General features: G+C 42.6%; 1 protein-coding gene across 1 annotated transcript; it reads left to right on the forward strand.

Moving 5' to 3' along the window:
- Positions 1–356: 356 nt before the first annotated feature.
- On the forward strand, positions 357–10,094 carry acte1 (actin, epsilon 1). Its single transcript, XM_084671231.1, has 9 exons — positions 357–496; positions 1,869–2,019; positions 2,486–2,614; positions 2,911–3,021; positions 3,203–3,287; positions 3,591–3,752; positions 3,971–4,162; positions 8,746–8,927; positions 9,723–10,094. The coding sequence occupies exons 2-9, from the start codon at positions 1,891–1,893 to the stop codon at positions 9,864–9,866; spliced, it is 1,134 nt and encodes a 377-aa protein (XP_084527357.1). The 5' UTR covers positions 357–496; positions 1,869–1,890; the 3' UTR covers positions 9,867–10,094.
- Positions 10,095–23,498: the final 13,404 nt, after the last annotated feature.

The raw sequence follows: 23,498 nt of genomic DNA on the forward strand, positions 1-23,498 counted from the left end.
CTTATTTATAGTCACCAACCAACATACCTCCAGCACTGAGCACACACTCACCCTCCTTTTACACCCCACAACAATAAATTATCTTATCACACCATGACTTAGTTGAATACTCTATTATAATTGACTGCTAGGTGGGTATTCAATTCATACGCACAGTGTAGCTTTTCACCTATCCAAATCAATACTCCAAAGTGGATCCTCCGGCTATGGATTTCCTTCTAATATTAAATTAAGAGTGCATGATGGACAGGCAGAGCGGGCATGCATCCAGGCTCCTTATTCTTAAAGAGGACAACCTACCTGTAGGCAACACATTGGCCCATCAGGAGGGACAATGTCTCCTAAAAAGGAGTTGGCTTGGGGAGGTATGTGAGGCCATGGGTCCTTGCTCCCCCTATTTAAATACAGAGAGCAGGTGAAGCCAGCCACTCTCTTGTTCTCTGTCTCTGTCTCTCCAGGGAGCTTCCCTTCCTCATTACCTCTCCGGAACCTCAGGGTAAGTCTAATTATCATGCAGCTACTGCATTTTAAAAACTTTCATTTGATTAATTTAGCAGATGCTTTCATCCAAAGCAACATGCAACTAGTGCACATAGTACATTCAGCAGACAATAATATGACAGTATAATAATATAATAATTAGAACCAGAAGTGCACAGTTCGAACAGTATTGTGGTTAGCACTGAAGAACATCTGTATGTACTTCAACCAAATCTGGCTCAGTTAGACAGATGTGGCACTTGAAAGGTGTTTGTTTAATACAGTGTGTTTGATGTGTCTCACATTGGGCTTCTAAAGGACTGATCCATTGGTTTATTAAACCAAGAGAGAAAAATAAAGGGCACCCAAACTCTTTGGGCGTTTATTCAAATAGTAACTGATCCATGTCGGACTAGAACCAAGGCCATGTCTCATCAGAACATCAGTTAACCTGTTGTACCTATATATCTTACATTGTTGCTCAAACAACTTTGGTTGATGTTGCACTATACATGCTGCTGTACTATGAAAGATTGTAATTGAGATTATAATATCCCTGTAGTTTAGATATTATTGCTGCACCAGGCTTGATACCTGAGATGTGGTTACTTTGCACTGTGCCTAGTAGACTGTTCCTTGACTCAGACCACTGACATACAGTAAGAACTATACACTTTTGAACTTTGATTTTCTGCTGTATTTTCTATATTCACTATTTGAATATCATTTGGATAAAAGCCTCCCCTTAATGTATAACATGTAGGCTATATGTAAATCATTCTGATCTATGTGATGAATAAAGTCAATAAAGGTGTGTTTTGCTCTGGGTAATGCCCACTGTCGACAAGGATTATAAAGACTACCTTAACTGTTTAAACATTTTTGTCTGGCCTCTTATCAAGTGTGACTTAGAATTGTACAGCAAGCAAAAATAGGGATCAAAGTGTCTGAGAGTGCAGGGCAGTGTCAGGTTTCCCAGACAGGACACGTGGTGTTCTCTGTGTCTCTGACACTCTGAGTTATGAGCAACACCTGGGGCTAACAGTAGCACTCCACAGGCCATTCAGATAGAAACACAAGACCTAGACCAGATATCCTCCTCTTTCACAGCACAGAGCCAGGGTCATGTCTGATCTGTTCAGCCTTGGTCTATATGAGGTGAACCGTGAGTTTCTGCCTTCTGAATACATCCCAGGGTCTGTTCAGAAACTGAGTGTCCTGTCATGATTAACACCATTGTAAGAACATGTATGTCAGTACAACAGAGGCTTCAAACTTGTCTACATGTGAAGAATTGTTTCTGATATAGTTAAAGATTGAATCATGAAACACTGTGCAACACCTCGCCCCATGTAAACACTCCTCTGGTGTGTGTCTTTATGCTACAGGTCAACAGCTAGCTAAGCAGACATGTGCGATGAGGAGGAGACCACAGCCTTGGTGTGTGATAACGGCTCCGGCCTGGTGAAGGCAGGCTTCGCTGGGGATGATGCCCCCAGAGCCGTGTTCCCTTCCATCGTTGGCCGTCCCCGTCACCAGGTAATGCTTACACACACACACACACGTATATTAATTTGCACACTTGAAATACACAAATACACACAAACTTAGAATCCACACCTACACACACACACAATGTCTACACGCACACAAACACACACCAAACAAACAGATGTTTCTGTCATCTCTGTCTTTTTCTAAGTCACAGTCATCAACACTTTACTTGAAAGGTCATAATGGATGCCTGTGCTATGTGCTGTGAGAATGCCGTTATGGGAATGTGCTTGCTAATCCCTGTAATGCACAGTATTGGTGCATAGAACACATGCTGTAAGAGGTATGTATGAGGTATGTGTGAGGTATATGTATAGTTTTAGAGTCACCAGGGGTGTCAGCAGTTATGGCGGGCCCTGTGAACAGGTGACCTTGTAAATCCCTCTTCTTGAGCCTCTTTACGATGGCCCTGTTCCTGACCACCTCTGTGCACCCCCCCCCCCTCCCCCAGGGTGTGATGGTGGGTATGGGTCAGAAGGACAGCTACGTAGGAGACGAGGCCCAGAGCAAGAGAGGTATCCTGACTCTTAAGTACCCCATCGAGCACGGCATCATCACTAATTGGGACGACATGGAGAAGGTGAGGCTTGGCCATAGACCACAGACCTGAGGACTGCAAGGAGACAATCAGTTCTGATGGAAAGGTTATCTAGTCTCATGAACAATAAGAAATAATCTGTACAGATTAAAGATGCGGATGCTTGAATATTTTTGTTTGTCCTGCCTGGCTGTCTTTCTGTTTGTGTCTGTCTTTCTGTCTCTATCTACCTATCTATCTATCTGTCTGTTTTGACCTTTTTGTCAGTTGACCTCTGTCAGTAGACCTGTCTCTGTGTCAACATACCTGTCTAACCCCCACCACCCGTCTCTCTGTAGATCTGGCACCACACCTTCTATAACGAGCTCCGCGTGGCCCCTGAGGAGCACCCTACCCTGCTCACAGAGGCCCCCCTCAACCCCAAGGCTAACAGGGAGAAGATGACCCAGGTCCACACACACTCACACACATATTCATGCATACACGCCTGTTCATTCACACATACACACACAGATACAACCACACACAACTGACCACATACAGACACACACACCTGTCAAAACACGTGCATTCTTAATGCCTTTTCTTCAGACAAATAATTTGTCTGACTTTCTTCTCCTTCCTCTTCAGATCATGTTTGAGACCTTCAACGTTCCAGCCATGTACGTGGCCATCCAGGCAGTACTGTCCCTCTACGCCTCTGGTCGTACCACTGGTGAGCCCACAGACATGACTGCTACACTGCCACTCTACCACACTGCTACAACACATTCATTTTATTTGCTTGTAAATCTGGGGCCCTAAACCAACAAGCAGACGCAGCTCGTAATCTATAAATAAGTGAACATCTGTCAGCCTTAAGGGCTCTCAGACAGACTGGTGTGTGTGTTTGGGTGTGTTGGTGTGTTTGTGAGTATGCGTGTGTTTGGATCTACACATGCTTCTGCCTCACCACTCAAATTAGAATGACTTCAACATCTCAGAGACTCTGACCTGTGGATGCTATGACTGCTGCCAGGTATTGTGCTGGATGCTGGTGATGGTGTGACCCACAACGTGCCAGTGTACGAGGGCTATGCCCTGCCCCACGCCATCATGAGACTGGATTTGGCCGGCAGAGACCTGACTGACTACCTCATGAAGATTCTCACTGAGAGAGGCTACTCCTTTGTCACCACTGGTATAAAAAAATCTAAAAACAAATGTCATAATTCCTTTTTCATAATTCTGTGTCATTTAAAATACTTTAAAGCTGGGTTGTTGTAGTTTCATTTGATTCACCACAGTCCTATGATTATTGCATATACTAACAGCGCCCTCGGTTGGCCACGTAGTGTAACAGCATGTATTCATTGAATGATGGAAACGTTCTCATATTTGCTTGTGTCCACCCTACAGCCGAACGTGAGATCGTGCGTGACATCAAGGAGAAGTTGTGCTACGTGGCTCTGGACTTTGAGAATGAGATGGCCACCGCCGCCTCCTCATCCTCCCTGGAGAAAAGCTACGAGCTTCCCGACGGTCAAGTCATCACCATCGGTAACGAGAGGTTCCGTTGCCCCGAGACCCTCTTCCAGCCTTCCTTCATCGGTCAGTCTCAAACACAACCACCATACCCTGAGACAAGTAATGTAGTAATTGCAATGAACTGATGTAAAAACGGATTTGCATACAGTTAATCGTGTTTAATGTTCATCATTTATTGGGTGTGTGTGCATTTGGCAAGGCTATTCTCTCTCATATAGGCCTATATTTTTCAATTATGTTTTTGTTATTTTCCCATCCTAACTCGTCTCTCAATTGTTTGCACTATCAAAAATGTAGCCCGTTTAGTAGCTTGTTAACTTCTGGGAGATAGTTAGCAACCTAAAACGACAAGTCAGCTGCAGAAACGCCACAGGAAAAGGCCAGGGTGGAAACAAAACTATGCATTTTTTCCAAGCTGTGATTGTAGGGTTGCCAACCGTCCCGAATTGTCCGGGACATCCTGAATTATGGGTGATTTTGATTTATTCCGTCAGGGACAGCTCCAGTCCCAAATTCCAATCACAGCCTCGCAGGCCAATAATAGGCTACTGTAAACGCGCCAAAACTCACACAAAAGTTGCTATGGGACACGGTTGTAGCTTGTTGGTGACAGTGTGTGTGTGTGTGTGTGTGTGTGTGTGTGTGTGTGTGTGTGTGTGTGTGTGTGTGTGTGTGTGTGTGTGTGTGTGTGTGAAGTATGTGTGAACTAGCCACTGGTGAGGTGAGCATATAGGCTATATGGTTATGGTCTAATGCTATTTCAAGAAAACAGCATTAAATTTAAGAGAAACTTAAATAATAATAGTAATAATTTGTCTTGACCATTTCTACCCTTACAAAACAAGACGTATACTTTAAGTATAGCCTACTTAGTATAAAAAGTATACTATTATCATGTTAGTTAAAGTATACTAGCAGTGTACGACCTACTTATTTATATACTTTTTTTGTGCTAAGTGAACTGAATTGGTGTATTTCAAGGTTTACTTTTGAATACTACAAAGTAGCCTGTGTAGTGCACTTTCAGTTCATCAAGTAGCCTATACTTCCTAAAGAGCTTCAAAGTAGGCCTAGGCTATACTTTGCAATACTTTCAAGTGCACTTTCATTTAATGTAAGTAAAAAACGTAAAGTAAACTTTTAAATGTAATTTTACTATTACTTACTCATGTAGGCCTATTAAAATGTTTAGGGGCCCCTCAAACGCCTCAGATCTTAAGTCACGTGGAAAAAACGGGCCTTTCGAACATTTCACTGCAGATTCTTAGCTGAAAGGAGCTATTTACTGCGTTAGCATTACCGTTGCAAGAATCCAGCTGTTCTTATGAAATGTAATTAAGCAATAAGCCCCAAGAGGCCGTGGTTTGCGCTGATTTTTGAACAGGTAAGGGGAGTTGTTAGGCACGACGCGAACTCGCGCGGCCTACTGCTTTTCTAAAACTGTTTCTACAAATATTTTATATGGTTTCATCAATAAAAACATTTAGAAGCAAAATAATTCAATAGGCTTAATAAACGGTCATTCCACCGCTACTACAAAGTATAGTTCCTACATAAATCGTTGCCACGCAACAAGTAGATGAACATCTTTGCCATATTTTTCAATTTGAAACATTCAATACGCAATAATACGGAATGTTAAAGAATGTTATGACGACAACCTGTTAGGTTATGCTGGATTTCACACATGCATGAATTTCAACAGCGGTAAGCTCATTCAAGGATGGGAATAAACAGTTTTAGAACAGTAATTTAACTAATGGTTACAATGGTAAACCCGCACAACAATGACAATTACCACCCAACAAAACACTACATTTTAAGCAGACAAATTTAAAAAACGAAATTCATTAAGTTACATTTGTAGGCTATTTCGAACAAACTGCAAACTTATCAGCAAATGTTAACACTATTTACCGCCTTGCATTATGGGAATTGACTAGCCAATGAGCCACACTATTTTCATTATTTCACGTCGTTATTTCGTTCTTCAGTCAGTTTGACAGTGTAACCTTCAAATGCATAATGCAACCCTTCTCTCTGCTTCTTTCTCAAGTAGCTTTTTCATTTTTTTTCTATTAATACTCCAATTGATTATAAATTGATAATTAGTAGTATAAGATTATAGGGCTTCAGAATGTTTTGGCAGTAATTAAGGTTACAGCTTATACCAAAAAAGATTCAATGTGCAATGCATAATAGATTTTCATAGACATTAATAATTATAATGAGATGGATCTAAAAAATCTAACCTGTAATGTACTCTAAAATTATTTGGACTGTTTTTGCTGTATAATATTCGAAAACGTACCTACATCCTACTCCAGAAGAAATGTATACCATCTTCTGTTTCTAAGCATACTTTTTAAAGTATATCAAAAGTGAACTATTATCAAAACAAACTTAAAAGTACATCTAAAGTGAATTATTTTCTAGTATACTTCTTTCAAAAGTAAACTATTTTCAAAGCATACTTAAAAGTATATCAAAAGTGAACTATTTTCTAGGCATACATTTCTTAAAAGTATGTCAAAAGTGACCTAAAAGGGTACTTATAGTATACTTTAATTAATATACTACTTTTTTGTAAGGGTATGACCAATATTTCCAAGCAAATACAGTAGAGGTTTGCCAAAATTACACTGAAATGAGTAGGTTATGGTATGGCTAATCAATGAAACTTTGCGATTTCCATTAATGTTGGTCAGCCTGAAAGAAAGTGTCCCTCATTTGGGGTGGAGGAAGTTGGGCAACCCTTGATATCAACTCCCTGTATTTTGTACGCCATTCGACTGGTTAGCTCCTGCGGTTCCCACACAGCGGTAGTCTAGTAGTTACCTCAGCTGTATAACTTACTTACGGGTAGGGGGTCAGGTCTGAATCTCTGAGCAAAACGGAGCAGAGCCGGCTGCTCCAGGTGAGGAAAATTGTACATTATGCCTGCTAGGATGTGTGTTCTCCAAAGTACAGAATTATATTAGCCAGCTACAGCAGTTACCTAATACTTAGGCTAGTCAGCTTTGTTTTCCCTGTATTTGCTCTGTTGAGCTAGTGGTGGGACTGATAGATTATTCAAGCAATTAACCATGAGAGGGCTATCAAATGATGATCATAAATCATGTAGAGCAATCGAAGATACTGCCAGGATACTAGAATCAGCTTGTTTCAAAGGGGGTTCCGTATTAATGAAATTCAATATGAGTCCATGCTTAAAAATATCACTAGAAGAAAACATTTGAGGGCAAGAATAAGTTTTGCTGAATTTTGTTGGTGGCCATGATGTTGTGGCCCTCCTCCCCATAGGGTTCGGGAAAAGTTTCCAGCTACGGCAGCTAGCTCTGTTACAGTAGTGGTGAAAGAATTGGCTAAGCCGAACGCTAGCGATTGGTTATGGCAGATCAGAGTGGCTCTGGGCAGATCCAATAGTTTTAAACTTCAACAGAGTACCCGCCTACAAGGAAGTCAACGCTTGTCAATGGAGCGAGGCCAGACTCTCTGTACAAATGAAATGTACGAGAGTCTGGTTAGGACCAGGCTATCGTTTTGATGCAACTGTTTAAAATGTGTAAGGCTGCCACATAGCCTATCACCATTCCTTCTTGCATTAAGGGAAATGAGAAGAGAACGGTTTAATTATACATTTCTCTCTTCACTTCACTGTAATGTATGAGCAGCAACAAACGTATAACGGCAAACAAACAAACGGCGTGGCCTATTGAACCGTTTTAGATTTTATCACATTAAATTTGGGAGGTTTTGCGCAGCGGAATCTCTGAGGGGATCTCAGAGTTAATTTAATCTCTGGAAATGACAGCAGCACACACAGTCCAACAGCATATATAATTTATGAAGGGTGTGGTTTTTCATAAAAGCACCGCTCTGCTACCACTTTTTCATTCCATCTATCACTATTCGTCCAAGCCCTTCTCTCAGAGCGTCTCTCATTCAACTGTACTTTTTCCACAGAATATGCAAAAGTGGAATATTGAATAGTCTCCCTGGCCTTGCCTAACTAGTAGATACTTTAAACATGCAGTTCAGAGAGAAGATCTTAATTATAATGTAGGTCAATGCAAATGTGGGGATGGGAGAGACTGAAGGCTCCATCACGCAGGGTTGTGGAGAACCAGGACATAATCTTGGCTGTTTTCTCACCTTTCTCCTGATGTCTCTCACAATCACCAGGGTTTCCCTAAATGTGTCTTTTTGAGATCCCCTCAAAAAGTCAGTACAAACTCCAACACACCTGGTCAGAGGAGAAACGTTTAGGCCTTAGTCACAAGCAATATGGAAACTATATTCTTTACTACATTTACATTTAGTCATTTAGCAGACGCTTTTATACAGAGCGACTTAAAGTAAGTACAGGGACATTCTCCCTGAGGCAAGTAGGGTGAAGTGCCTTGCCCAAGGACACAACGTTATTTGACATGGCCAGGAATTGAACCAACAACCTTCTGATTAACAGCCCGACTCCCTAACCAGCCATCCAACCCCTGATTGTACTATGTAGTGATGCATTTTGTTTCCTGTCTGTATTGAGGAAAGTGTTGAGCAGTTCCAGTGTTGGGTTCCTTACCTCCTGTCTGTGATGAGAGAAGTGTTGCATGGTTCCAATGTGAGTCTAATGACCGTTGTCTCTTCAGGAATGGAGTCTGCTGGCATCCATGAGACCACCTACAATGGCATCATGAAATGTGACATTGACATCCGTAAGGATCTGTACGCCAACAACGTCCTGTCAGGTGGTACCACCATGTACCCTGGTATCGGTGACCGCATGCAGAAGGAGATCACAGCCCTTGCCCCATCTACCATGAAGATCAAGGTGTGGACCAACACATACACACTCAAGATCATGACAACTCTCTTTCCGTCTCACGCACACACACATAATCTCATTGTTTTTCTCTCTTTGTCGCTCACAGTCATACATATATGCACACACCAAACACATGCGGTCACCCACAGACATACACACATACATCTGACAATGGATAGAATAGATACGATTACAAAAAATATATTTCTATTTCAGAAACACTAGTCTCCTATATACCGATCCCTTCTGATCTCCCTTAGGCCAAACTGAATGTCTCACAAACCACATTAATCAAAAGGCACAAGACGGAGTCCCTAACACTGCATCACTCCCCCCCAACCCTCACCCACCCCACAAACCAATATACCCACTATCAGCTACACAAACGCACAAAAACTGAAATCAATTTCCCACAATCCAGCAGCTGAATTGCTCTCAAACCCCACCTCCAAACAAACACACCACAAAAGAAATCAATCCTCCAGAATGCACCACCTGAACAGTCCTCGAGCCTTGCCTTCTTTTACCAATATAACACTTTCTACCACAGTGGAATTTTATATCATTCAATACACAACACTCACTTACACAAAGTCCCACAAACAGTCTTACACATCCTGATGCATACTGTAAAATAACAGGACCAGGAACATGAAACCAAGAACACAGTACCTCCACAGCAGCGTAGCCCACAGTCAGGTACATACAGTGGATAATGCATCATAGTCTGTCATATCTCTGACTGTATCTCTCTCCTCTCCCCCTCTCCTCCCTCTCTCTTCTTACTCTTCCCCTCTCCAGATGATTGCTCCCCCTGAGCGTAAGTACTCAGTCTGGATCGGAGGCTCCATCCTTGCCTCTTTGTCCACCTTCCAGGCCATGTGGATCAGCAAAGATGAGTACGAGGAGGCCGGACCCTCAATCGTCCACCGAAAGTGCTTCTAAAGTCCCCCACCCCTCCCTTTGCTCTTTACCCAATCTCTTTCTCTTCTTTCACTTACCCTCTGTCTTCCTCTAAACCCCCCAACCCCACCAATGCCATGTTCCCCCCAGGCTTACCTATTTCTTGTTCCTCCAAACCACTGAGCCCCATGTGCGATCCTAATGTCCCCAAACACTTCAAAGACTTTCTAGTTTGGATATGTTGCTAAATAAATGACATCTGCCTTTTGACTCTTGGTTTGTGTGTTTTTTTGGGTGGTTTTGACTTTGTCTGGATCTGTGTGAGACAGATCCAGTGGTTTACATTGAAAGAGTTCATGCAAGTTTGAGAGAAAACACTCACAGTAGTAACTCCCACAGTCTTCATATATGTGTGCCCCACATGGAAACTTCCTCATTGTAATTAAGATATGACATGAAGATGCACACAAGCTATTACACACACCTGCTACAGACCATATAGTCTGTAGCAAGTGTTCAAAGTGTCACCAGAGATGGGAGACTGTTTTTTTCTGAGCCCTGCACCCATTGGTGAGTCAGGCCTGCTAGACATCCACAGACTAGAAGGCTTGTGTTCAAGTTCAAGTCTTTAATTGTCAGATGCACAGAACAACACAGGGTCTTGAGTTTCCCTCAGCAGCAAAAAACAGGCCAACACAAACTAGGACAGCATAACCATACACTTCTGGCCTGTGTGTATTTGTGAGTGTATGTGAGTGTGTATGTGTGTGTCCTGTGTGTTTGTGTCCTGCTACTACAGTTTCGCACAGATGCTAGCCCTGTCTGGAACAAACAATAGCCCTTCATCTGATGATAATCTGGAGAGGATGGATGTGTGGCAGGGCCATTGTCCAAAGGGCCCCACTGTCTTACCGTCCCCTGATTGTTAAAATGGGATTGTCATGTGAAGTTGTTCTTCACCTGTAATGGGCTATCTACAACATCCGCCCAAATGTTACAGAGCAACCGCTTCTGTCTGTCGCTGAGTGTTGTGCATCTCACCAAGTTTTCATTTCCTAAAAATAAAAAAATTCAATCAGTCTGGTGGGCTCAAAGGGAAATTGCATTTCAACTGGTTTTGATTTGCCCAATCAACCAGGAAGCCTCTATAATCAGATTCTGATCCAGTCTGACCCACTTTTACTGTATCTCATATCATGTACAGTGTATAATGTCTGGTTTGGCCTCTGTTTATCATAATGTGTTGTCTTCTGCGTAAAGTTGTGTGTTATTTGCTATGCCTGCTTCCAGGAATTGCCCCTATGGGATTAATCCTAAATATATTGTATTTTGAAAGTACAAAATAGTTTAAGTACTGCCTGTCTGTAAACTACTGTCTGTCTGTCTGTCTGTCTGTCTGTCTGTCTGTCTGTCTGTCTGTCTGTCTGTCTGTCTGTCTGTCTGTCTGTCTGTCTGTCTGTCTGTCTATGCCTGCCTGCCTGCCTGCCTGCCTGCCTGCCTGCCTGCCTTGCCTGCCTGCCTGGTCTGCCTGCCTGCCTGCCTGCCTTGTCTGCCTGCCTGCCTGCCTGCCTTGTCTGTCTGACCCAGTTCAGGCATGCTCAGCTGAGCTGTGTAGGGCCAGTACAGGAGTCAAAGACAAATGAAGGTGGGGAAGCATCTGGAAGGCCAGAGTGAGTAATGGTCTCGGGGGCCAGGTGGCTGAGTGGTTAGGAAATCGGGCTTGTAATTTAAAGGTTGCCAGTTCGATTCCCGGCCATGCCCAATGACCTAGTGTCCTTGGGCAAGGCACTTCACCCTTCTTGCCACGGGGGAATGTCCCTGTACTTACAGCAAAGTCGCTCTGGATAAGTGCGTCTGCTAAATGACTAAATGTAAATGGTCTGCCTTCCTCCCCACTTCCTGCTCCACCACCAATCACAGGGGAACAGATGATGACAACTTCTCTTCTCCAACTTCTCCTGGACCAGAGGTAACTTCTGGAGACATACAAGGGTAAGAAACACTGCTACTGACTGCACTCAAAACAAAGAAGGATGATAAATCAAGTGAGACATTTTCTCATCAAGTATAATTCCTGGTGCTTGTAATTGAAGACATAGAGCTTTTAAAGAGTCAGTTTACACAACAAATATTATAGAGCAGTCATATTGTCATGCAGAAATTATTTATTTTTGAGCGTGTATTTTGGTTGATTGCTCTTTCTTTGCGGGATTAGCTTCGGTAAGAATTACAGTGAGTGGTTTAATTGCACCTCCATTATAAACCCCTCCTCCCTCCACTGTGCGAGGCTCGCTGCTCCAACGCCAGGTCTCAAACCTCATTTTACCCCTCTGATACCCCCGAGATAAATCGCTGGACACACTTTTCTCCACCGCACCGCAGCATACGATACCCCAGTGCTTGTTGAAAACGGAAAACTACCCGTGCTATTTGTTTATGCCTTCTGAGAAGTACCGAACAGTACGTTCGCTAGTTTACCGACATCCTCAAGCAAAGGTGCATAAGTAGGAGAAGTGCCGTACGGACAGTAGCCTACCTCCCATGAATCAAGGTAAGCTCCGCTATTGTTAATTTCGCTACACAGTTTTTTGTGGTTTGTTTCGTTGTAAAACGAATCTAACCAACGTCCAGTACGCATTTGCTGAATGATAAGGGGTCTGATGACCTACATTTCCTTATAAAATCTGCGTAATGAGAAAAGTTGGTTATGAGCAGTAATGAAAGAATCACCTGCATAGAACTTGAAAAATCAAGAGATAGACTATTGTGATCATGCTTAAGATGAAAACGCGCATTAAACAAACAACAAAAAAATCGGTGTGATACTACCAGCCCATTAATTTACCGTATTCTATGGAAAGGAACGCTAATCAGCAGAAAGCAAGGTGGCCTAAAGGATCAAATGATCTCCCATTAGGATGATGATAACTTAATTACCTCAAGTTACCATAATTCCTAAGCAACAATACGTCTCATTATGAAACCATGATGACCCACGTCAGTGTGCGAATTATACAAGGACAATCGGGGGTCAACTTTTTCTCCAGGGCGTAAAGGGAACCCAGTACAGCGCAGGCGCGTGCTTCTATCATTAACATTCTAGTGAATATTCTATAGCTAATTGCCATTACAAATACATTCGTGACAAAGATATTATAGATTTAAATTATATTAGTAATTGTTTTGGTATTAGCTAGCTAACTTACCTTTCTTGCACTTGCACAATACACTCTGAGGTGATTCAACCAGCTTCTGTATTGCACACTTATCACTCGCGCGCCGTGTTTATGTGTGTGATATTCCCTGCTCTATAAAGTCAACATTTCTGTGTATCGCCAACCTGTTTTTGAATGCATATGGTAAATATATTGTAAAATTTACATATACAGGTAAGAACGATATATAAATGTATCCACCTCCCCGACCTGTTGTTTTTACCTCTTTTGGGGGGATCCAAGTCTTAATTTGGGTGGTCAAACCAAGCCCCCACTCCTCGCCCCTCGGCTTGAAGCAACGGCCCCGGTGGATGTAGGTGGTATTGCATTTCCGATTTGCTACCCGCCTCGTCCTGTCGTTTTTATTCTATTAACTCCAGTCAACATATCTGAAACAATCTCACCCAATAATTTGTTTTCGATTCTCGAACCTGACTCATACTACTAGCTTTTTCATAGAATAATTTTTCCTGATTATTGCTAAATTTGAAACCAATCCGAAATGGGTAAACTAGCACCCCATTTATTTGCTTAGTCAAGAAAAGTTGCCAGGAAACGTGTTCGCGGATACGAACAGGGGACGAGCACGAAAGGGAACATCAGCAAGTCTCTGAATTACCTGAGCTGAATGAGAAGAACATGGAGAAATGACTTGATAATCTAAAGTTTCCTGCCTTTATTGTAGCACGTTTTACAAATGGTTGCATACATGATGGTTGTTTGTTGAGTTATTTCCGTTATTTTAAAGCAGATTTAACCATTTTATAGTATAATGAACGCTATTATGCTCATGGCATGACAAACGTAATTATAGCCTAATGTAATTACTTATAATATCGTGGCATGTTACGCTGTCAATATAGATTGTTGACATGATATTCTGGAGCAAAGACGAAGATGAATAAATCAATCAATGTCTGATAACCCTATTGTTATGGTCGTTATATTGTTAAAACTTTGTCAGGTAACACCATAACGAAGGCATTGACAATAAACTAGTAATAGTAAGCAACACTCATTATCATTATAACATGTGCTTAATTTAGCTTGTTTTGCCGTCCGTGCTAGAACAATGACGGAGCCAGATATTCAAGTTTACAGTTTCTTTAATCCGACACAATACTTAAGCAGTCAAACAAAAAACACGAAGCAAATAGAACAACGTATAGGCAGTGCACGTATAGCTAATACTACAGTACTAATAGTATTAATTTTCGTAAAGTTCACATGTATCTGCTCAGTGCCGCCGCTCCCATAATGCGCACTACGCGCTGTGCGTAGGGCACCAAGTCCTGAGGGGGCACCAAAAAAATAATGCCAACTGAAAAATCATCATAGTTATTTATAATGTCGATATTATTTCAGTAGGCCTATATAAATATTACGCACCTTTTAGGCATGTAAATCACAAAACAGGCATATTTAAATGCTCAAAAAATGTTACGACACACTCAAATATGTTATCTATGCATTTGAAATAACTGACGCCAGCTAGATGTTACTTTACTGTACATTCTATGATGCTTTTATATTCGATTGATCAAATAGTTTTTAAATTAGTAATAAAGGTGGAGAGCTCCTTGGCTGCTTGCTTTCAGTTTTAAATGTTTATAATCAATTTGGAAAACCATGCTAAGAAACGTAAGGGTGGGGCTGACAAATTAAGAGACAAAAATACATCACCTTAACTAGACAAGGTTTTACCAATTGAAAAACGGCTGTTTATTTTACATATTCTGTTTATGCTCCAAAAACTATTATGCACTCAAATAAAGGCCCCAAAATTTTGCTCGCGTGCATTGCGCGCTCGCATTAACTCCGTAACTAGCATCGTATCAAACACAGAATGTAGATGCATTGACAGGGCAGCTGTGGTGGTGGTGGCGGGGTGGGGGGGGGGGCACCATATAGGAATTATGCGTAGGGCACCAAAATGGCTAGCGGCGGCACTGTATCTGCTTCTTGATCGGCCCACATTTTGACAGATTTCTGCAATGCCTTAGCACCAGCCCACAAGCTGCACGACTGGTTGTCGCAAAGTATGACGCGTACAGCTAGTTGCAAGCATGCACGAGTTTCGGAGCTAGGAACAAGCTTCTGCGCAAGACCGGACGAGTCGGTCTGGAAAGGTGGCGCGGTCCATTTGGCGCTCTCGCTTGCCTCACTGCGCCACTGAGCACTTTTCATAGAAATTAATGGGGACGCCATCTTGGAAGACAGAAGTAGCCTAGCTGTCTCTAGTTATATTAACTCTATGGGTCAAACCCTAGCCTGGCTGTGCCCTTCTACATACTTCTGCTCAATTTTCATTTTGCTTCTGTACTAGGTCTGGGAATTTGGCATATAACTCGGTTTTCTCAAATCAACTTTTTGTAGGTCCAATCAGCAAACAGAGGGAGTGGCTGAGAACAATGATGTTGATGTTGATGTTGTGCGCTAGTTTGAGGTGTAGTTCAGTAATGGCGGCGGAGAAAAATGCGAGCGAAGCTATTCGGTGCGTTGTGGCAACGCTGCCGAATATCCACAAGTTAAAGCTGGAGCAAGAACAATCCTTGCTGAGTTTTGTTGGTTGCCATGATGTTGTGGCCCTCCAGCCCACGTGGTTGATTTTCCAGCTACTGCAGCTAGCTCCGTTACAGTAGTGGTGAAGGAGTTGGCTAAGGCGAGCGCTAGCCATTAGTAATGGCAGATCAGTGTCTCTCGGCAGATCCAATAGTTTTTAACTTCAACAGAGTACCCGCCTTCAAGGAAGTTAACGCTTGTCAATGGAGCGATCCCAGTCCCTCTGTACAATGAAATGTACGAGAGTCTGGTTAGGACCAGGCTATTCAAACCCCCCCCCCCCCCCCCCCGTAATTTGCACACTGAGCCACTTGTTAGCACTGTACGATCAAAGTCGCGTTGCAGTTGCATCAAGTTGTCAGTGAATCATTCGGTCTTCTGCTATTTTGTGATAAAAAAGGCTATTAAACCATCTTCCAACAGACAGTCAGACCTGGATGAAAATACATCATGTATTCATACGTATCTAATAGTGCTGTCAGTTTAACGCGTTATTAACGGCGTTAACGCAAACCCAAATTAGCGGCGTCAATTATTTTATCGCGCGATTAACGCTCTTTTTGGCCTAGCAAACGTAGTTTTTTTCACATGCTGTTGCAACAACTACCGACGTTAGAAAAACTACAACACCACACCGGATCTAGCTAGACCGGAAACAAAACAACAGGCACGCCAAACACTCGTTTGGCTTGCGAGCTGGCTAAAGAGTAGTAGCAGAGCCCGTTTACGGATATTAGACATTCTCTGGTAGTAGGCTAACGTTACGTTTTGAGTGGATGACGAGCGCGAGATGCCGAAATGGATGCCAATAAGATTCTGAATGGAAAGTTTGCTTTTAAAAAGTTGCCAAATGGTTCTATTGACAAGACCAGTGATCTGTGTGTTTTGTCGTTGTAAACTGAGCTATCATCGCAGCACGTCCAGTCTGAAATACCACTTGATGGCCAAGCACACAGCTGATGCGAATTCTCTGCCCCCTCGTCAAAGCCAGGCGATTGCAATGTTGTTTTCAATAAAAAAAATATTTGCACAAAGCAATCCGAACCACTTTTCTATGTTGATAAGAGCATTACAATTTGAAAAAAGATTGGGACAAAAAGAAATCAGGCACATTTAGAATAGATAAAAATGTGCGATTAATTGTGATTAATCGCGAGTTAACTATGACATTAATGCGATTAATCGCAATTAAATATTTTAATCGTTTGACAGCACTAGTATCTAGCAACCCACTGATATACTGAGAGCTTCCTTTATAACTCCTGGCAGCCAACAGCAGCTGTCCATACTATCTCCTCCCAGTTTACAACATGGTACCTGTGATTCACACAGCTGTCTAGGTATCAGAAGGTTTCCGTGTGCTGCCCACGGTGCCGTGTCTAGGCCAGCTCTATAAATCTGCCTAGCCTGACCAGGCGGCTGCCTCACTCTCTCTGGATGATGAACAGTCTGGCTGAATCCTTGGCTGCCATTGCCACTATTGGTGAGAGGTGGATGGAGATGTATGCATGTGTGTGTTTGGGAGTAGGAGGGGGGGGGGGGGTAGAGAACCTCTATGTCCCCATCCTTCTCTGACACATTTATGCCACAGTGTTGACTGGGGTCTTCGGCTCTCGATACTAAAATCAGTTAGAACCAGAGCACTCTTTGTACACGGCCCTTCTCAGCCTTCTACAATGTACCTGAAAGCCAAACCCATAAGTAAACTATATCATCAATAAAACGAAGTACAAATCTAACACCCAAACCTAATGTGGTTTTATGCTAATACATATTTACCTCAGTACATTAAAACCTGAGAAAAGTGGAGCTAATTAGTACACTTCATCATGTTACTTAATGTGTAAGCACACTGTAAGGGGTTACTTGTTAAGAAAGCCCACAGATGTGTTCAGTAGTGTATTCCCTGTAGACCTCTCAGTCTACAAGGAGTACCACAGCGTCTCACAATGTTTTTATTCCTCACTGAGGCTTCAGGACAGCACTGTTCAGGAATGCACTATTATGGTCACTTGCTCCTCTTCTCTGAGATCCCTCCCCCACCCCCCCCCCCCTATCCTGGTAGAGAAGGGTATGGAGGGAAAGGCAGAGAGAAAGAGGTATGCAGATGTGTAGAGATAGGGGGAGAGAGATAAAGGGTGATGGGGGGAGTTAGAGAGAGGAGAAAGAGATGCACAGTAGCAGAGAGAGAAGGAGAGTGGAGATTGGTGAAAAGGAGAGGAAGAGTATAAGGGAGGGAGAGAGGAGGTAAGAAGAGAGTATGGAGAGGATAAAGAGAGGAGAGAGAGGTAATGAGAAAAAGATGGAGGTAGGGAAAGTGGAGAGAGGGAAGAATAGAAGTGAGGAAAGAGATAGGGGAATGGAGGGAGGAGGAAAGAAGGAGAGATAGAAAGGTAGAAAGTGAAATACAGGGAGGAAAGGAAATATGGACTGTGGAATCCCATGGGGGTAGGGGCTAGGGGGTTCCATAGCAACAGAGGATGAGGACAGGATTTCTAACGTTGGCATTTTTAATCTGGAGTAAATCCTACAAGCTGAATGAATGCTGTGGCGACCAACGCCTGCATGTCACAACGGCCTCTGACCTCCGTGGGCCAGGTGATGTGCTTGTCATCTCCAGGCAGACCTGGTAGTTTCATCCTCAGATACTTGGGAGAAGGTCAGCCTCCCGGTCTGCTGAATGTTCTTTGCCATGTCCAATGCTAATGAACACATTCTACCTGTGTCCCTGTACTTCTCTCCGTGCCTCTAGGCCTCCTACTAATTTGAAGACATTTTCTACAAAAGGGTAGAGAGCTCGGCTTCCCTTTTCTACCATGTATTATTCCCAATAAAAGAACATGACGCAGATATCTCATTCTGCCTACACAATGCCATTAACTGTTGCCATTAACTGGTGAGAAGAACAGGATGTATGGTGGTATACTTCAATTCAAATCACTTTAATATTCCTAAAAGAAAGTCAAGAAATTACTAAACTCAAGTACTTTTGTACAATGTACCCAGACCTCCAGGGTTAAACTGTAGTAAATGTGCTGCCAGGCTTCTCATATAGTAAAGCAGCCCAGCTAACGAACAGAGCCATATCAATATTTAAATGCATTAATGAACCGTTCCACATGCCTCCATGCATAATACATCCAAACACATCCCCAGAACCAGGGTGCGGAGGATCAGCTGGAAATTGGATGGCAGGAGGGGTAGGCATCATACACGATACAGCAACAGAGTTCAGACCCTGCAGTTCAGCAAGGATGGCAGATGGGTGTCAATGTACTACAGTATCTAGTGGGAGGTATACAGTAAAGTAACTAGTTGGAGGTATACAGCACACATAGTACAGAAACTAGTGGAAGGTATACAGGGGGGGTGCGAAACTGATAAACTTGCCCTGGGCGCACAATGTGCTAGAACCGCCACTGACGTGATGGGTAGCAAGACCTGAGAAAGCCCACAAATCTTTGGCAGATTGTGTATGAAATCACTTTGGTCTCGTGGTTAGATGTATGGGAACAGGATTGACACAGAAGATTGGTGGTTTGATCCCTGCCTTATGCAGAACAGATGTGGTTTAGAAATAATCCACTGACAGACAGCTCATCTGGTAGATCTTAAGAGCTGAGACACAAACTCCATAATCACATTGTCTAAATCACTTAGCAGGGCTGCCTGCCATTGCCAGACCAATTTTCAAAAAAGTATAAGTCTGGAACATTTCAGTTGATTTCCGATTTCCAATAGACGTTATCATCAGGGCCAGACCAAAATGTCTCTTAGAAGGACCAAAAGTAATCTTGGTTGTTTGATGAACATCCCTAAATCTTACCTCAATCCTACATCATTTTCAGGTGTGTGTGTGGGGGGCAAACAGGTGTCCTACATCATGGTCTGGTGTGTGGGGGGGACAGACGGTTGCCCACATCATGGGCTGGTGTGTGTGTGTTTGGGGCTGATGCTGAGGCTGGGGTTTAGGGGCTGAATCTGGGACTGGGGCTGGGGTTTGGCAGCTGGGGCTAAGGCTGGTGTTGGGGATTGGGGGCTACGACTGGGTCTAGGGGGCTACGACTGGGTCTAAGGGGGTTGGGGTTTGGAGGCTGGGGTTTGGCAGCTGGGGCTAAGGTTGATGCTTGGAATTGGGGGCGGGAGCTGGGCTTTGGGGGCTGGAGCTGAGGCTAAGACTGGGGATGGAACTGAAGCTGAGGCTGGGGCTGGCACCCAGCAGGGTGTTTATCTCAAACTGCCTTTGTTAAAATAGACAGGTTCACACACAAAGTCCAGTCAGCATGCAGGATCTGATCTCCAGATTGTTTTAACACACACACACACACACACTTACACACACCCACACACCCACACATACATACATAGGGAGAGGTGCATCAAGGCACAAATGAATGCTGATTGTATTGGAAAAAGTGAAACTGACATAACACCTGGTCACTGTTTCTCATGTATTCTCATGTATTTCAACTAGAAATTACAGGTTTAAATCAGTAGTTGTAATTTAGTGAGGCAATTTGTAAGTATTCTTCTTTTTCTGGCCATTCGTTGTCATTGAATCACTGAGGAATAGTACAGGAAATTGTATCTTTTCTCTCCTCTACTTTTCTCTTGGGATGCTTGCTTGCTTTCCTGGCCACAATTCCCCCACAGCGAAGTCTATGAAGAATTAATTACTTCTATATCCACATGAAGTGACTAGTCATTTGTCCTTGGATGCGTCTTTCCCTAGCTCTGCGATTCAGTCTAAATATTGATTTGAATCCTAAAATTGCTCTTATACATCTCTCACGTAATATTTCATATGGAGTCTTTACAGACAGTTATGAGAGATGGTGTTCTCTCACAGCAACTACCTGGGGAGGGTGGAATGTTGCCTCAGCCAATGGGAGGCTGCGGGGTGATTAGGTAATGCTAACAAACTGCTGGTGTTTCTTTGGAGATGAATGACAGAAAAGGAGATGGGCCTAAATGTGTTTCTCTAACTTGTCTCTGGGGAAAAGAGAAAACTCCTGCTCTGAGTTACAGTACTTCAGAATGCATAATGCATGTATGTTCATACAGCAATCATGTGGATGTTATGGTTTTATTTTCTGTACAGTATCAGTTTCTTAGCTTGTCTACTAACTAGGGATGGGCATTCGATTAAATTGTCTAAATCGATCGTCGGTAGAATTAACGATCGATTTTCGATTAATCATTAAAACAATTATATTAAAATTCACTATTCTATTTATAAGCTATATTAAAATGCAGTGAAAATAGAAAAAACGGCGTGTTTCCACATTGAGATCTGTAGCTATTACAAGAAGAACAACTATTTCTGTAACTCCTAGAAGCGGAGCCGACAGCTAGAAGCCGGTGCTCAAACACAACTGACGCTCGTTTTTTTCTGGCTAATTAACAAAGCTTCATAAAAACCTTTGCCCTCAACAATATTTGAAGGTAGCATATCCATCTCGATGGACTTGCAGATCCGTTGGGTAATTTTCTCTGCTCGTTGTGCATCGCAGCTCCTCTGTGCTTACACCGAGAGCAGGATGCACCGCCACTAACCAGGGTCGGATGTACGTTCTTCAAGTGGTAGCCTACATAATTTGAGTCCTGGAGGAGTTGTATTTATACTCAGCTTTGCAGTGTTGGCAGTGAATAAAGTAATTAAGTCAAAATGGTCTCACGATACACTTCGCCGTGACCTCTTCATGTTTACTTTTGAAATAGGCCTAAATGGAAACTCGCCGGTAACTGAGTAGGCTTGTGGCGTTTTTTTTTCCAAACATTGTCTTTGTTTGGTAAAACGTTTAATTGCTGCCACAGCGAAATCCATTACATTCCTTCAAGACTCGCACTTATGGAATCAAAACGTCGCCATCAAAGTACCGTGAGATTGATACGAGAACTGCCGGCTGTGTAGCCGAGCGCATTTTCTCAAGAGACACTGCACGGGTTCAAGTGACGACACAGCTATTTCATGATTGGTCAGACTCACATATGACAACTTTGACGTGTGTTTTGTAATATTCAGACACCTTCAGTTTCGCCAACGATCAAAAAAGTTTAATTGAATAAAAATGTGTTGAAGAAAGGGTTTTAGTCAGCCTCTTTACTAACGTAAAGACTAAGTTTAATTATAAATAAAATAAAGTAAGCAAACAGCGCTTGATCGGCCATGACTGACATCAACGCAGCAAACCACGAGAAGCTGGAATGTCCGACTTCACAGAGCCGTTTTCAACTCCTCCCCGACTGCAAGCGGCTACTCTCGCCGGTCGTTTCATGCAGCTGCAGTCGTTGCCGAACGCACCTATTGAGTTAATATAACTAGGGTAAGCTACTTTTGTCTTCCAAGATGGCATCCCCATTCATTTATATGAAAAGTGCTCAGTGGCGCAGTGAGGCAAGTGAGAGCGCAAGACTGGACGCGACCATTTTTCCACTTCCGTGTCTTCCGGTCTAGCTTTTCCCTAGCTCCGAGACCTCGTGCACGCTTGCAACTAGCTGTACACGTCATACTTTGCTACAACCAGTCGCGAGCATAGATTTATATGGTTACGAGTGTGTGGGCATTGCAGTTGCAGAATCTATGGGCAGAATGGGGTACAAGTCCGATAAGAATCAGACACATGATGCAAACTTAATGGAAATGTATTCTTTCACTGTATAGTATTCCTTTCACTTGTTTTTTAGGCTATAGGGCTAAATATAGGGCTATTCTAGATGGATGGAGCTTTTTTTCTTCGTGATATGAGTATGATTTCCAACGCATTGTATCGGATGAAATAAAATGTTAACATGAACAGCTCCGTCGTTGTTCTCGCCAGGCAAAGAAAGCTTAATGTTATTTTGGTAACCAAAATCTTCCATAATGCAGACTTACCATAGCTTACTGTCAACTTTTATATTCAAACGAAATGCCACGAATTTCACACTGCCTTCAATTTCACATCAGTGTTGAAATGTGACCTGTGTTTTATATGTTCAACCTAGAAAACCAAACGTCTATTAATGGATATAACGTGATCTAACAAGACGTGTTAATAATGTAATGAATAAAAGCTCGAGAAGTGTGTCTAAAATATACTTTATTGAACATTTGCCTTTGAAAGGGGCATATTCATTGAACCATATAGGCTACAATACGTTTCCATCAGATGTAAGGGGGTGAAACATAGTCACTGAGGACCCATTGTCCCACAAAAGCAGTCTGGCTTGATGACACAATCAAAAAAAGAATAATGGGTGTGTTTAACAAAAGCTTCTGAAGGCAAGACTAATATTATTTAAATATATATCATTTCCTATTGTGGTTAACTGTTAGTATTAATTAAGTATTATTATTATATGGCAACGACGGTACGAGCTTTCTGATTGGCTAATGGGGAGTCATGCCAGACGCGTATTGCCCTCCTCAGCGGTCAATACGGCTCCGTATTGCCCTCTGACGTCATCTTCAAAATGAGCGACGAGTCAGCTGCTGAGTTTTACTATCCAGATGATGCTGAAAAGATTTGTCATCGAAAGTGAGGATGAAGACTAAACTCTTTTAATCACTTGTGTCGTTATTTTGTGTTGAAAATTGAAGCCATTTTAGCAGGACCATGTTGTCCGCTTTCTATCAAAAGTAATGAGTTGCTAGGCAACACATGAAACACAGCATGAGAAGACTTGAGAGCTAGCTACAATTAGCCTAGAGGTACCAGTTACCGTATTTTCGTTTACAAAATTAAAAGAAGCTAAAAACAAAGTATCTCCCCCAATAATTTTTGTTCGATTCTCGAACCTGGCTCATACTCATAGCTTTTTCATAGAATAATTTTTCCTGATTTTTGCAAAGATTGAAACCAATCCGAAATGGGTAAACTAGCAGCCCATTTATTTGCTTACGTCAAGAAAAGTT

This window comes from Hypomesus nipponensis, chromosome 14, assembly GCF_054491055.1.
Source record: "Hypomesus nipponensis isolate SF chromosome 14, ASM5449105v1, whole genome shotgun sequence".
NCBI classification, from domain to species: domain Eukaryota; kingdom Metazoa; phylum Chordata; class Actinopteri; order Osmeriformes; family Osmeridae; genus Hypomesus; species Hypomesus nipponensis.